The sequence below is a fragment of the Osmerus mordax genome, chromosome 22 (genome assembly GCF_038355195.1).
Source record: "Osmerus mordax isolate fOsmMor3 chromosome 22, fOsmMor3.pri, whole genome shotgun sequence".
NCBI lineage: Eukaryota > Metazoa > Chordata > Actinopteri > Osmeriformes > Osmeridae > Osmerus > Osmerus mordax.
Window position 1 is genome coordinate 5,677,133 of NC_090071.1, and position 13,590 is coordinate 5,690,722.

General features: G+C 47.0%; 1 protein-coding gene across 1 annotated transcript; it reads right to left on the minus strand.

Moving 5' to 3' along the window:
* Positions 1-1,203: 1,203 nt before the first annotated feature.
* On the minus strand, positions 1,204-13,416 carry LOC136966068 (kinesin heavy chain-like). Its single transcript, XM_067260434.1, has 26 exons — positions 13,042-13,416; positions 11,710-11,797; positions 11,541-11,614; positions 10,876-10,980; positions 10,729-10,777; positions 10,583-10,638; positions 10,416-10,503; positions 10,154-10,278; positions 9,910-10,014; positions 9,644-9,792; positions 7,463-7,611; positions 6,993-7,168; positions 6,795-6,863; positions 6,444-6,650; positions 6,097-6,243; positions 5,710-5,907; positions 5,180-5,297; positions 4,847-4,917; positions 4,489-4,598; positions 4,148-4,249; positions 3,916-3,976; positions 3,764-3,835; positions 3,476-3,580; positions 3,063-3,279; positions 2,853-2,925; positions 1,204-2,601 (listed from the first exon to the last, which is right to left on the minus strand). The coding sequence occupies exons 1-26, from the start codon at positions 13,165-13,167 to the stop codon at positions 2,598-2,600; spliced, it is 2,844 nt and encodes a 947-aa protein (XP_067116535.1). The 5' UTR covers positions 13,168-13,416; the 3' UTR covers positions 1,204-2,597.
* Positions 13,417-13,590: the final 174 nt, after the last annotated feature.

The following is a 13,590-nucleotide window of genomic DNA, read 5'->3' on the forward strand; positions in this document are numbered from 1 at the left end:
TGGTTGTCACACTGGCAGCCCCACATAAAATGAACACCAGAATCCCCAAACAAGGCCTTTCTTTGTGCACCCTTCTAGGCAGGAAATCATGATGCCTTTATTGGGCTTTTGTTCAGATAACAGGGGGACCAAGAAAGGGACTGGGGACAATGGGTTTCAGGTATCCAGGGCTTACATTCCGCAAACAGAACGGTACTTTTGTGAAGGCCCTAGTGGCATTTTTCCAGCCTGACAGCTTGGGCATTTGGGAGGCTGGCCAGCAATCAGGTAGGATCTCTTCTGCAGTTACTCAATGACATTTCCTTCATTCAGAGAGAGAGGCCTTAGTGATTGAAGAATCCATGCATGCTCTGTCTGTTCTCTGGCTAGGCAATCAAAACGGCTCAAACTGAACACAATGGATGCCACCTGCTCTGATACCCTTTAAAGGTCACTCACTGACCATGCTATTCAGCATTGAAGACAGAAACTTTAGAACATTACTTCTGCATATTAAGTTTAGCTTAATAATAACAAATATGAATTGGAGCCTAACATGTAAGGAATACGTGTTCAACCTGTACCAGAAAATAAATCTATTATTTATGGAAACCAGAGTTTGAAATTACACCATACTGTAGCTACGTATACAAACGCCACCATTGTCTTTCACGTTGCCAATACACTGGTCTATTCATGCCATTGCCCACCTGAACATAGGGACAAAAATCTGTTGTTATTCATTCAAAGAAAAGCATATGCGGTTCCGGCCTGGTCGGGTCACATTTCCTCCAAGAACAGTGTGTTTTCTTTCAAAACAGATCCTGCTTTTAAAACAGACATCACATACAGGATCTCCAAGGGCAAACAGAGATCAGATTTATTTGCTTAAATCGTGGCCACTAATCCAAGCATCTCTGGGGCTTAGAGTCCCTTTTTGGTGGGGATGTGTCTAAGTGTCATCTCCATGGTGATGTCATAGTGAACTGGTCTGGTGGTACCTGTGAGGACATGTCAGGAAGATAATCAAGCGGAGAAGGAAGAAGGCCAGATTTGGGTTTAGTTTGGATTTGTGGTAGTTTGCTCTTTACCAAGTACATTGTCTGCATCTGTATTTCAGTTAACCTCAGGTGAAAGTTATTTAAAAAAAAGGACAGCCCCAAGATTATTAGCAGTAATACATTACCACTACTAGATAAAGTTAAATATCTTTATTTGCTCTAATTCAAACATTTAAAATGAGTTATACAACATGCACTTATACAGTAATTGTCATTATCAGTCAAGTACAGCAGGCGTACCATATTCCTTCTGAAGCCATCCATGTTCAACAGCATTGTCCATTGTAACAACTGAATGCTAGATACAGAAACCATACAACCATAAATAATTAGTCCAGCCATGATAACTGCTATCATTTGCAGATGAGCACATTTAAAATAATGTGTACACCCAAGAACATGCTGAAATACAATAACATGTAAAGCAATGTAGGAACATATTAAACTCTGAGGGTCATTTCTGAGAGAGGGCACGTTTCTCCATTGCATGTAGCCACTAAGATTTCTTCTCGTTTTTTCATCAAGGCTCAAAGGGTTGTTCAGTCAGTCAGAAACAAACAATACTGTGTGTCAAAAAGTCTCCAAGAGTTTCTAAAGGCACTAAGGTCAGCAGGTTAAGCCAAAGCCTGCTACTGTCTGCAGTGGGCAGCTTGGTCGAACATCAGTTCACATATTACTCGTGCCATACTGTGAGAGAAAGTTCTAGGTCTGTATGTAAAAAAACTTTGCTTTGCTTTGAGAGTGCAGTGTACTGTCTCCTGTCTGACTGCAGGGACATCCGATTGGCTGATCAGCATCTCAGCTGCAGGTGGAAGACAGTACCATACACCTTAACCCTACACCTAAGAAAATTCCCAATAAATCATCCCATGGTATCCCTTGGTACAGTGTGGTATTTCTATCAATTTCAAAAGTAAAAGGTATTACTAAACCAGTAAATCACAAACGACAGGTCTGTATTGTAACTAATGCTGACAATTCATGCCAAACATTGTTACTTACCACTAACTCTGAATGATCAAGCTAGTAGTGCCCCTCTCTCTCAAGGAAGTTGTTATGTATCATGAAGGTAACAGACTATGCAACAGACTATGAAAGAGACTATGCAATACCAAACAGACAAAAAGCTTTGGAAAATGATAACAGAGACCATAACTACATATCTATTGTAAGCGAGCGCGGAAAAGGTGCAAATTATAATTGATAAGCTATTTTAATGCAAAAACACAGTGCAGATGGAGCTCAAATGCCAATGCTATTTTTTTACAGGTGCATTTCGACGCTTCACAAGAACAACCCCTGTAGATCTACTACAGTACACTTGGAGAGCTCTCAAAGCAGTTAATGCAGTACGCGATTACATTGCATGGCCATATGTACTGTATCATGTAAATATATACAGGAGCTGAAAGAGTTAGGTGAGGAGGAGGTTTGTCTGCCAGTCAGTGAAAGATGAGACAGTCAGGTTGGCGTTCCAAGAACAGGCAGGGGGGTGCAGGTAGGTAGGGGGCCAAGGTGGTTCAGCTATGAGGTATTCTGTACATGCAGGTCCTGGGTCTATCTGCAGTCGGAAGGAGGAACAAAGGACTGATTAATATCCACAAATTAGATACAAATTCATCAAATCCAGGGTGCTTTTTTTTCTGGATATCAAAGCAGCCAGTCCTGTCAGTCCAAGAAACGAAGCTCTCCTGACCTCTAGTGTTCATATGTGTGCACTACAACCAACAGTTATCCCCATGCTCTGCCATCAATGTTAAACCAAGCCGTCACTAAGGAAGCCTGGGTGGGTGCCACTCCCCCCAACCTTACTTGTTGTGGTTGTACTGGTGGCTGTAGACAGTAGGGGAGGACAGAGGGTGGTGTCCTGAGCGGATGGGCTTAGCTGGAAGACAGACAGACAGACAGACAGACAGACAGACAAGGCAACACCAGTCATTAATAGATACCCTGCAAGCTGTACTGGATATCAGGACGGCTCCCACAGCTGAACCAGGGTAGATAATTCAAACACATAGTCACCGATCTGAGCAGAGTTGCCCCTCCTGGCCAGGTTCTTGGCCCTCACGGCCTCCTTGATGCGGTCCACCTCCGTCTGGTAGCGCTTGCGGTCTCTCATGGCGTTCTCCTTGGCCTCCTTCAGGGCGTTCTCCAGGGCCTTGACCCGCTCCGCCGTGGCCCGCAGACGCTTCTCCAGCTTGGGCAGTTCACAGCGCAGGTCTGCGTTGTCACGGACCAGCTGCACTCGCATGCAGATACACAGTCAGTCACGCATACCATCACATGTATTAGAGCAGTCGACAGATTTAAATCATTCATTTTGAGAAATCTTCTTGTTATGTTTTATTTACCAATAGGTGGCCATATTTGTTTGATCTCACGAACTTTGGCAGTTCACATGTAGCCAAGGGAGGGATGATTCAGTGTGACATTACCTGCTTGTGGACTTTGGTGAGCTGCTCCAGGTTGTTCTCCAGGAAGGAGATTTTCTGTTTCTGAGCGGCGCTGCCCACTCCATCTTCACAGTCCAGCTCGGCGCTCTGAACACATGCAGAGCACACAGCAGTCAGTCAACTGAGAACCTACAAACATCCGCTTAGGACAATGATTGACCCATCACCATGAATAGCATTTTTCGAATAGATAATGTTATTTTGTGTGACATGGCCTAGAATATGTGACATGTTGTAGAACATGACATGTTGTAGAACATGCATATGTACCTTCTTGACGCGTGTTGTGAGGTCTTGTACAAAGATTTTGCGCAAGTTATGCAGAGTCTGCAGCTCCTTTGCCTGTGGGGAAAAAAAGAGTTTAGAGAACTTATGGTCGATAAGGACTTTCTAAATGGACGAATCCCAAAGCGGTGACATACCACAGTCTCCTCCAGTCCCTTAAGGTCTTCCTGAGCCTGCTCTTTCTGTTCATTTAGGAGCCTGAGGCACAGAAAACAAACAAGGTTGCAAATACATGAACAAATGTCTTGACTACAACAATAAAGAAGCCAGACCATTGGAACTAGCATCAAATGGTTTCGAGATAGAAAGGAAAGAATTCAAAAGAAAAACGAAGATTTTGAGTTAGATCCGAGGTCAAGGGATACCTACACAAGGTTCTGAAGTTTGGCGTCTTTCTCCTGTTCCTCTGCTTTGAGTTTTTCATAATCAGACATCATCCTCTCTTGCTCCAGCAGTAGTCCTTGGTTCAGACTGGGGAGAAAGCAAGTGAGAAAGAGGACAGCAGACAGAGGGAGAGAGGGAAGGAGGGGAGGAAGGACGGAAGGGCAGAAAGGTGGGAAGGCAGAGGTAAGTCCTAAAGCAGAGTTCGCATTTGTTGAACGCATTCTGTGCTACCATCGTGCAATAGACATCCCGGTCACAACTTTCTTTGCACATGGAGGCGTGCCGGAAATCAGACGCCTTCAGAGCTGATGGGTTGCGCCACTCACTCGGTGAGCTTGTCCAGCACCCTCTGCTTGTCCTCAATCTCGTCGCGCAGGCGAGACAGCTGCTTCTGGTGGGCCTCTCGGTGGCACTCCATCTGCTCCTCCAGGGTCTTCTGTGTGAGGGCCCACCAGAGGAGGTTACACACCCGCCCACGCACACCCACACGCAGCCACGCACACACCCGCCCACACACACACTTACACCCACTCACATCCAGTACCAGTCAAATGTTTGGACACATTTTCCCATTCAATGTGTCCAAACTTTTGACTGGTACTGTATACTGTACGTGCAGTCATACGTACACACACACACACACACACCCATACTGTACATGCACATACGCACACACATGCTTACCTTGATATCCTCCTCTCCCTGCAGCCTGCTCATGCTCTCCTTCTCCTTATCCGACACCACGTGCATTTTCTCTGAGAAAACAACAATCCATTTCAGTGATTGGTGCATTTAATAACGACGCCGAGTGCGAGACACAGTACGAGAGCCAAACGGATGTCTGAGACCTAGGGCACTCAGAAGCCATCTTAGAATCACAAGCAGAGTGATGAGCTGACCACACAGTGTAAACGCCTCCCTCGGGTCATAGCAGAGAATGACTACGACGTTGGAGGCCTTGTGAAACGGTCCTGGGTGCTGTGGGAGAGTGCAGCAGGTGCTGCGGCCAAGGCTCACCCTGAGCGTGGAGCTTGGCCAGCTCCTCTGTGAGAGCATCCTGGGTCTCCTCCAGCTGTCTCTTCTTCTGCTCCATGTTCTGCATGTAGTCCGTCAGGGACTTGATCTTCGCCTGGTGCTGCAATGTCGCCGTAGCATGGGAGGACACACACACACACAATATACCCTAATATTTGAAAAAGCACATTTGGGATATCTACTGTGCATGTCATGGTCATTTAGAAAACCAAACCTTAACTGTGGTATCTGAACTTCTATGAACAAAATACTGACTTTCTTTAAAAACACAAAAGAATATTGAAGTAAACCCAAATAAGTATTCATCCAAGCTTCATGTAGTTTTTGACATTCTTTTACTTTTGACCTTGACACATTTTATTCTTTCCCCTGTCCAACCGATCCCACACAGTGTCAGGTATGCTCAGGTCAGGACTCAAGGTGGGATCAATGAGATCCGTCACAATGGCCCAGCACTTTTACACACAACTGTATGTATGTACTGTATGCTTGGCTTAGACCCTCCTGGTTACCTGGGAGATGAGTAACTGGCAGGAGGCCAGCTCCTTCTCGTTGGCCTGCATCTTGCGGCTGGTGTCTGCCTGTGCGCTCTCCAGCTGCTTGCTGCGGTTGACCAGCGACTTGACCTCTGACTTCATCTTGCTGATGTAGAGACGGGCCATGGTGAACTCTTCCTCCATAGCCACCCCGTTACCGTTCCCCTCGGAAGTCTGTTGGACACAAAGAAAGTGTGTTGGTGTTGTTTGCTTCACAAAATGGAGGAACGTTTGTAGGCGTGTGCCCATGTGTGTCTACATCTGTCTGCGTTCTGTGGGTCGGTTAGTGTGTCTGTAAGTGCATGTATGTATCTATCTGTGGTCTGAGGTTTGGTGTGTGTCTTTGTGTGTGTGTGTGTGTACCATCTTGACGTCGTTGGCGCCGATGATGCTCCCTATATCGCTGAGTTCCCTCAGCAGCAGGTTGAGGATCTCAGACGCTCTCTTCTTCTGGTGACCACTGAGCTCCTGGAGATGAGCCAGCTCCCTCTGCACCTCCACTAGCACCGCCTGGCACAAACACACACACACTTGAATTACCATACAAGTTCCGTTTGTGTCAAACATAGCATAGAATAGACCGAATCCCTTCTATGAAATGCCATTTCAAATGTCATCACAAACATTCTTTTGGTCGTTTTAGACTTCTCACACAGGTCCCCAAAACAAGTCTCTCCTCTCTATCCTCTCCCCTGTCTCCTCTCACTCACGGTCTTCTGGACCAGCTCCTCTGTCAGCTGGTGGTTGGAGCGGCTCCTGTCCTCCACCTCCTGGCTCTTCTGGTCGTAGTTGACGGCCAGCTCCTCCAGGGCCTGCAGCACCTCCTTCACCTCCTCCTTGGCTGCCTCGTTCTCCTGTTGCAGGCGCGTCAGGATGTCCTGCACCTTCACGTAGTCCAACTTTGTTGACGCCAGCAGCTACAAGTACACACACACACACAGGAATATAGACATACAAATGCATTCTTACTACTAAAACATCCGGTAGTGCTCTTCTAAGTATAGGTACATGTAGTACTAATATATAACTGCAAGGTGGCGCTGTTGAGCTATTGCAGTTACCTCTTCCTGGTCCAGCATCTGTTCCTTCAGCTTCTCCACCAGCTGACTCTGCTGGTTGATCTCATCGTCCTGGGAAAGAACAAATAAGCAATGATCATACACATTTCAAGGTCTAATCGTCGTACGACGTCATCACCGTAACTGCTGCGTCGCCCTCCATGTCGGGCGACATCCACCCCTGGACCTGGGCCGACCCACCTTGTCGTCCAGCTGCTTGTAGAGGTTGCTGATGTCCTCCTCATACTTGCTCTTCTCCTCACTGGAGACGGCGCTGCTGGCCAGGACCTGGTTGTCGATGACGGGCGTGTTGTCGCAGGGCTCTTGGTTCTTCTGGTCCTTGGCACTCAGCTGCTCTTCTTCCGGAACGTTCTCACCTGGGACCCGGAAGCAAGACAGAGGGGGGGAGGTCAGGGGTCAACGCTCTGGTCTCGCACGGTGACGGTAGGCTACTGCATGACTAGAGTGGTTTTGTTCAAGTCACACGCAACATGTGACACTGGTCTGGTGGCCAACTTTTGTGAGGCTGCAGTATGTGTGTGTATTAGTGTGTGTAAGCCATTGTTGCTGCCAATTTGGGGAATGTCAAAAGCTATGTCAGTGATAATAATGCATCCCAGTGTTCCCAGTTCCTCGTTTCCAGTGTTCTGGAACACTCCACTGCTCCTTACCGTTCCTCCAACGGTTGAGTTCCATCTCCAGGCGCTGGATGATGTTCTTCAGGCTCTTGTTCTTGTCCTTCTCCTTCTCATACTTCTTCTTCCACTCCTCGGCGGTCAGCTCCAGGTTCACAGACACGGTGTTCTTGATGGTCTTGGCCCTGCGTGGGGGTTAGGACGAAGGAAGTTAGAAGGAACACTCAGATAAGAGTTTTCTCAAGGCCTGGGGTTTGGCCACAGATCCAATCCAGATCGATCCAGCAGATTAGATTTTCTAATACATTCATTACCATCATTATGAAGAACCTTGGAGGTGGTATGGGAAACAGGCCTTTCCACTGGTGCTTCAAGGCTGGGTTTATCTGTGGCAGGTCGCTCATCCACTAGTGAACTACCGGGTGACAGTAGGAGCTTGTGATTTACATTTACATTTACACATTTAATAATTTAGCAGACGCTCTTATCCAGAGCAACTTACAGTAAGTACAAGGACATTCTCCCCGAGGCAAGTAGGGTGAAGTGCCTTGCCCAAGGACACAACGTCATTTGACACAGCCGGGAATCGAACCAACAACCATCAGATTACTAGCCAGATTCCCTAACCACTCAGCCACCTGACTCCCTGTCAGGTGCCACTGATTGTCTGCACCTCTCCTGACTTCCTCCTCTAGGTCCCTCTTTGGTGTGTGCCTGATGAGTGCTTGCATAATCAAGCCCTGACCTTTTCAGCTCAGTCTCCAGATGATGAAAACAGAAGGTTTGTCATCTCTCAACGACCCCGGACACACCCTCAGCTTAGCAAGTGACCCTTCGCCGCCACCCCGCCACCTCAACCCACCCCCTCTCTTTAAAACGCTTTTCTCTGTTTCTCTGCTGCGTCTCCGACGAGAGAGCTGTGTGTGTCTGCTGCGAGTGTGTGTGCTGCGAGTGTGTCTACTGCATGAGTGTGCTGCGAGTGTGTCTACTGCTTAGTGTGCTGCGAGTGTGTCTACTGCATGAGTGTGCTGCGAGTGTGTCTACTGCTTAGTGTGCTGCGAGTGTGTCTACTGCATGAGTGTGCTGCGAGTGTGTCTACTGCATGAGTATGCTGTGCGTGTGTCTACTGCATGAGTGTGCTGCGAGTGTGTCTACTGCATGAGTGTGCTGCGAGTGTGTCTACTGCATGAGAGTGCTGCGAGTGTGTCTACTGCATGAGAGTGCTGCCAGTGTGTCTACTGCATGAGAGTGCTGCGAGTGTGTCTACTGCATGAGAGTGCTGCGAGTGTGTCTACTGCATGAGAGTGCTGCGAGTGTGTCTACTGCATGAGTGTGCAGCGAGTGTGTCTACTGCATGAGAGTGCTGCGAGTGTGTCTACTGCATGAGAGTGCTGCGAGTGTGTCTACTGCATGAGAGTGCTGTGCGTGTATCTGTGCCAGAGGACACAGAGGACAAACAGTACGGCTCTGCTCTGCCCGTGCTGGCGGAGACAGAGTAGCAGGTCTCCCTGGAGCAGAGCACTGTGCTGTGGTGCGCTCTACTGCACTGTCATACCATGTGACCTACAGCGGCTGCAGAGCTGCAGTGAAGCTCAGAGGAGAGAGGAGGACAGAAAGGAGAAGGGGGGGAGGGGGGAGACTAATGAGTCTCTGCTTGCCTTCTTACAATAAAAGTCCAGCTCAGGGATCACCCAGCCACTCAGCTAACTAGGTTGTCATGGTTGCATAATCTACTGGAGACATGTTGATTGAATGAATTTATCTCCATCAGTTTAGGAGGGCTCTTCGATGATATGAACAGACATAACAGACATGGATAATATTACCTTAGAGTGGCTAGTTTGTGTGGTAAGTAATGGGTTGTCTTCACTGTGGTTCACAGTCATTAGCATGCTAATAGCTACGATGGCACAATTACACATTTAGTGGCTTAGGCCCCACCAGATTAGTGGAGTTGGAGTAGGCTAATGTTTAGAATTACCTCAAAGAGAGCTTGTCTTTATAATAGGTACTCACTTTCATTCTTAATTGTGTACAGGCTCATAATCGCGATGATTTTTGCTACAGATACCATTCCATGTAGTGTATCTCTGACCTTGCTCTACAGTTTCTATGCTGTTGTCATGGCAGGAATGGAGGGACGTTAACTAGTTTTGTAGAGAGGAGAAAGGAAAAGGAGACAGGGGGGTGGAGGTAGTGGGGCGGGGGGGCGTTCACCTCTGTCCGAACATGAGGGTGGACTTGGTCTCCGCCTCGTTGTAGACGGAGGGGGAACAGCAGATGATGATGGTGGTCCGACAGTTGCCCCCCAGGGAGTCCTGCAGGATGCGGGTCATCTTGCTGTCTCTGTACGGCACGTGGGTTTTCTAGCAAGGAGACACATCTGTGAGCTCAGACTCGTAGCAAAACAAGAACAGGGTGCAGAGGAGCCCTCCTCATTCCTCGCAGACGGAGTATCTAAGATACTAGAACTAAGAACTTACGGTGCCCTCAGCCAGAGCGGAGATGACGTTCCCAAGCGCCGAAAGGGACTTATTGATATTTTTAGCCTCGTCCAGCACGGCTCCTTCCGCCCCAGTTTTGCTGACCTTCAGGAGACATAAAACCGAGTCAGCGCCTGGCTGAGGAACCCTGTATCAGCACCTTCAACTGACAAACCCGGGCGATGGCACACAGTCGTGTTTTTACTAAATGTACTGTCCTGTACGCTTGTATGGCCTGCCTTACCTTTTCACTGCCTGCCAGGTCAACCAGGTAGAGTTTTCCGGACAGTTTCTTCTCCGTCTCGATGTTCTCCTGTTTGATGTTGATCAGGAAGATGCTGTGACTCCTGGAACTGTGCTCGTTCATGTCTGCAACAACGCAACAATGAGGCCTTCTGCTTAATGCGTACAAAAGTGAACTACGCAGCATTGACTGCACAGGTGAGAAGGTATATACTGTGTGTATGTCTGGGTGCGAAATGCTGACAAGTTAACAGGGCACGTACTTGTCACTGCCACATGTCGGTTATTCTTGCCCTCATCGATGACGTCCATGACCTCCTCCGGGCTGGAGACGAATCGCTCTGTACAGCCCTGGAAGATCACCACAGCTTCATCAGCGGTGACCCTCTGAACCAGATGGAGAAAGTTTCTGGAGCAACGTTTTCCTTACCTTGACATAGGGCACCCTGTTTTTGTCCTCGTGTACAGCAAGGTTGGTCTTTGAAACTTAAAAATAGAAAACAAAGGTGTTCTCTTTAACACAAACACACACACACTTTTGAACATGAAAACATCGAAATCCGCCCCATTTCTTACCATCAAGCAGATCTCTGATCTTGTCGAGGTATATTTCAAAATATGAGACCTTAAGAAATGAAAAGTGAGACAATGTTTGTTATCACAATATACGCTGCCATACTGTAGACAAGAGTTTTGGATCCAAACTGAACCTGCAGTGTTTACCTTGATGTGGAACTCCAGGTTCTCGTCCATGGAGTAGATGTGGTCAAAGATGTCATGGGCGATGCGGGGGATGATGCCCATCAGCTGGGGGTCATGGAGCTTACCCTGGGGTGGGGTGGAGGTGGGGTAGAGGTGGGGGGTTACAGCATGGTACCAAGCATGCCCATCACCAGTGACTAACACAATGTCCATCCCCCTCCTATCCATTTTGTGTATTAGGTTACTAGCCAATGATTCCTTATTGCCGGTGCTGATGTACTTAATGCCTCTTTAAACTTGAGGACAAATGAGACCCATAGTGCTCAAAATATCCTTGGAACGCTATAAACTTACTCCAAATGAATCCTTAATCTCTGAGTAAGACCATTTTGAAATGGCCTGCTCCAATGAAATCCAATATTTTGAATGCTGTCAGAGTGACTGACTAGGTGAGTCATGGTGAAAAGTGTTTATATTCTCAAAGGTGCCTTGATGAACCTTGACCCACAATCTCTAGGTGACACTATTTATCCCCAAAACCTGCCTCAACATTTGTCTAAATACTGGATGTTACACTTAAATTGTCCTTGAACACTATCCTATCTACACATCCACATTTAAATGGCATACAATATCTCAGTTACAGGTCCCCCTGTTGAACAGTAGGGCAGGACGAAGGAGCTCACCTCCATAGTGTGTGTCTTCCCTGAGGACGTTTGCCCATAGGCAAAGATGGTCCCATTGTAGCCTCCAAGGACGTCTGTGTGAACACAACCACGGGACATGGTTTAGCTGAAACACTTATCAGCAGGGAGATGGATCACGCCAGGGCCAGAGGACATCGACTCAGCCTACCTTTAACAATCTGCTTTGCACACGCATCGTAGACCTGCTCCTGGGCAGTGTTTGGGGGAAGGACGCGGTCAAAGACATATGGCTTGCTCTGTCCAAAACAAAGCAAATGGTGAATCACAGAGACATACAGCAGGGCAAGGAGACAGACAGACAGGTAGATAAGCAGGCAAACAGACACAAGTGGATGGTTCTAGAAACATCATAATATTGTTTCAGGATTACACTGTAATGGGAGCAAAAGCCTCCCAGGAGAAACCCAGGCCTTTCGTAACAAGTCTGTCAGCACATCTCCGGGGGCAACAGGAGATGTCTCTCCCAGCAGTCTTGCACAGAAGCCTCTCTTTGTCCAAAACAAATGTGATTGCATCAACGCAATCACATTCACAGTCATCAAAAAGAACCCCTGAGGTGTCTCATTTGTGTTATGCTTTAGAAACTTGAAATATTTACAGATACAATTACATAAATAATGTATACACTGGAGGAGAGCTGAGAGAAAGACTACTGTGCTGCAATGTACAGCACAGTGTACAGATGAGTAATTGTGCTAAATGTGTGTATTTGTCCAAAAATACTGTATTCGAAGATATTTCGACAATGTATTTAAAGATAACGCGTAGCCTCGCAATATGTAGGCCTATTTAACTGGCTGAAATGAGGCAAACAACAAGGTGGTGTGGATGTCACCATCTAACCAACAAACAGTTCCGTATTCCCACCAGATAAGATAATTACGACCTACAGTCGACTGTACAGCAACAAGCTGACTGCTTAAACATAGATTAAAATCGTGTCCTGTGAGGGTTTCCTTTTCCAAAATGGAAATAACTGTCAAAGGCCTATTATATTTCGCCAACCCCAATGTTTCAAAATAAACAGTAAAGATATCAAGGCTAGCCTGTGTTGACATCGCCACAGGTGACAATGCACAACAGAATGTCATTAATGTCACATAATGCAAATTCAGCAAAGCGGAATACCGCAGCATTGTTGAAGTCCAAACTACACCTCAATGCATTGGCCCTATGCAATATTTCTATAGGATTGATCTTGTCAACTGCAGTAGACCGATGCAGGTGCTGCGCAGCCAAAACAACAATAATGGTTTGACAATCCTATAGCCTACGGATAAGGAAAATTTAAAAACTCAAATTAGGCTGCATAACCTTTCGTGTCGTTTGTGCGTGGGGAGAGTTCATATGAGCACCGCAGATTTCCGCTGCATCGGTTTGATGATGAAGTTGGTTTTACGCCATTCCCGTTGGCAATGTAGGCTAAATAGGCAATGAAACAGGCTACACCATTTAAGATGAAAAGGGCCAATTAACTTACTGTTATAACCACGGTGTCCTCTTCTTTAAATTTAGGAATGTACTTATCTCCTCTTGTAATTTCGGATTCATTTAATGGCCTAAATCGGCACAATACTTTGATACCGCATTCGGCTGCGTCCGCCATGTCTGTCTTTGCGGATAAGCAAAAGCCACAGCAAAAAACTTAAAGCCGACCTAGTCTGCCAATTCTGCTAGTGTTTATCTGTTGAATAGCGTCAGATAAAACGTCCTTCATCGATGCACCTCTCGCCTTCTGGGCAGAGGCATGGGCAGATCATCTGCAGTTGTCCATTAGGCTACGTTATAGAGGTAAAATAAAAGCCTCCGTCTAAAATCTGGCAGTAGATATCAAGTCTGTATTGAAGGGAGCGGCTTAAGATGTCCATTCAGAAGCCTACATAAGGTGCCCCGAGTTCAGAAACCGCATCATCCTGATCTTGCGCGCGTTCACCGCCCTGCATCAGCACCACTCTTGTATCACTCCCTCCGCCTCTTGGGCTGGTCATCACTATAAACTCTCAACCTTTGCGCAGTTGAATACAAGAGT

Bases quoted from the DNA above. Each gene is read 5' to 3' on its own strand.
- LOC136966068 (XM_067260434.1), bottom strand. From the start codon at position 13,167: ATGGCGGACGCAGCCGAATGCGGTATCAAAGTATTGTGCCGATTTAGG. The intron at 10,639-10,728 runs GTAAGAAATGGG...TCTATTTTTAAG, and splicing joins GATCAGAGATCTGCTTGATG to TTTCAAAGACCAACCTTGCT. The intron at 7,612-9,643 runs GTGAACGCCCCC...ACCCCCACGCAG, and splicing joins ACCCTCATGTTCGGACAGAG to GGCCAAGACCATCAAGAACA.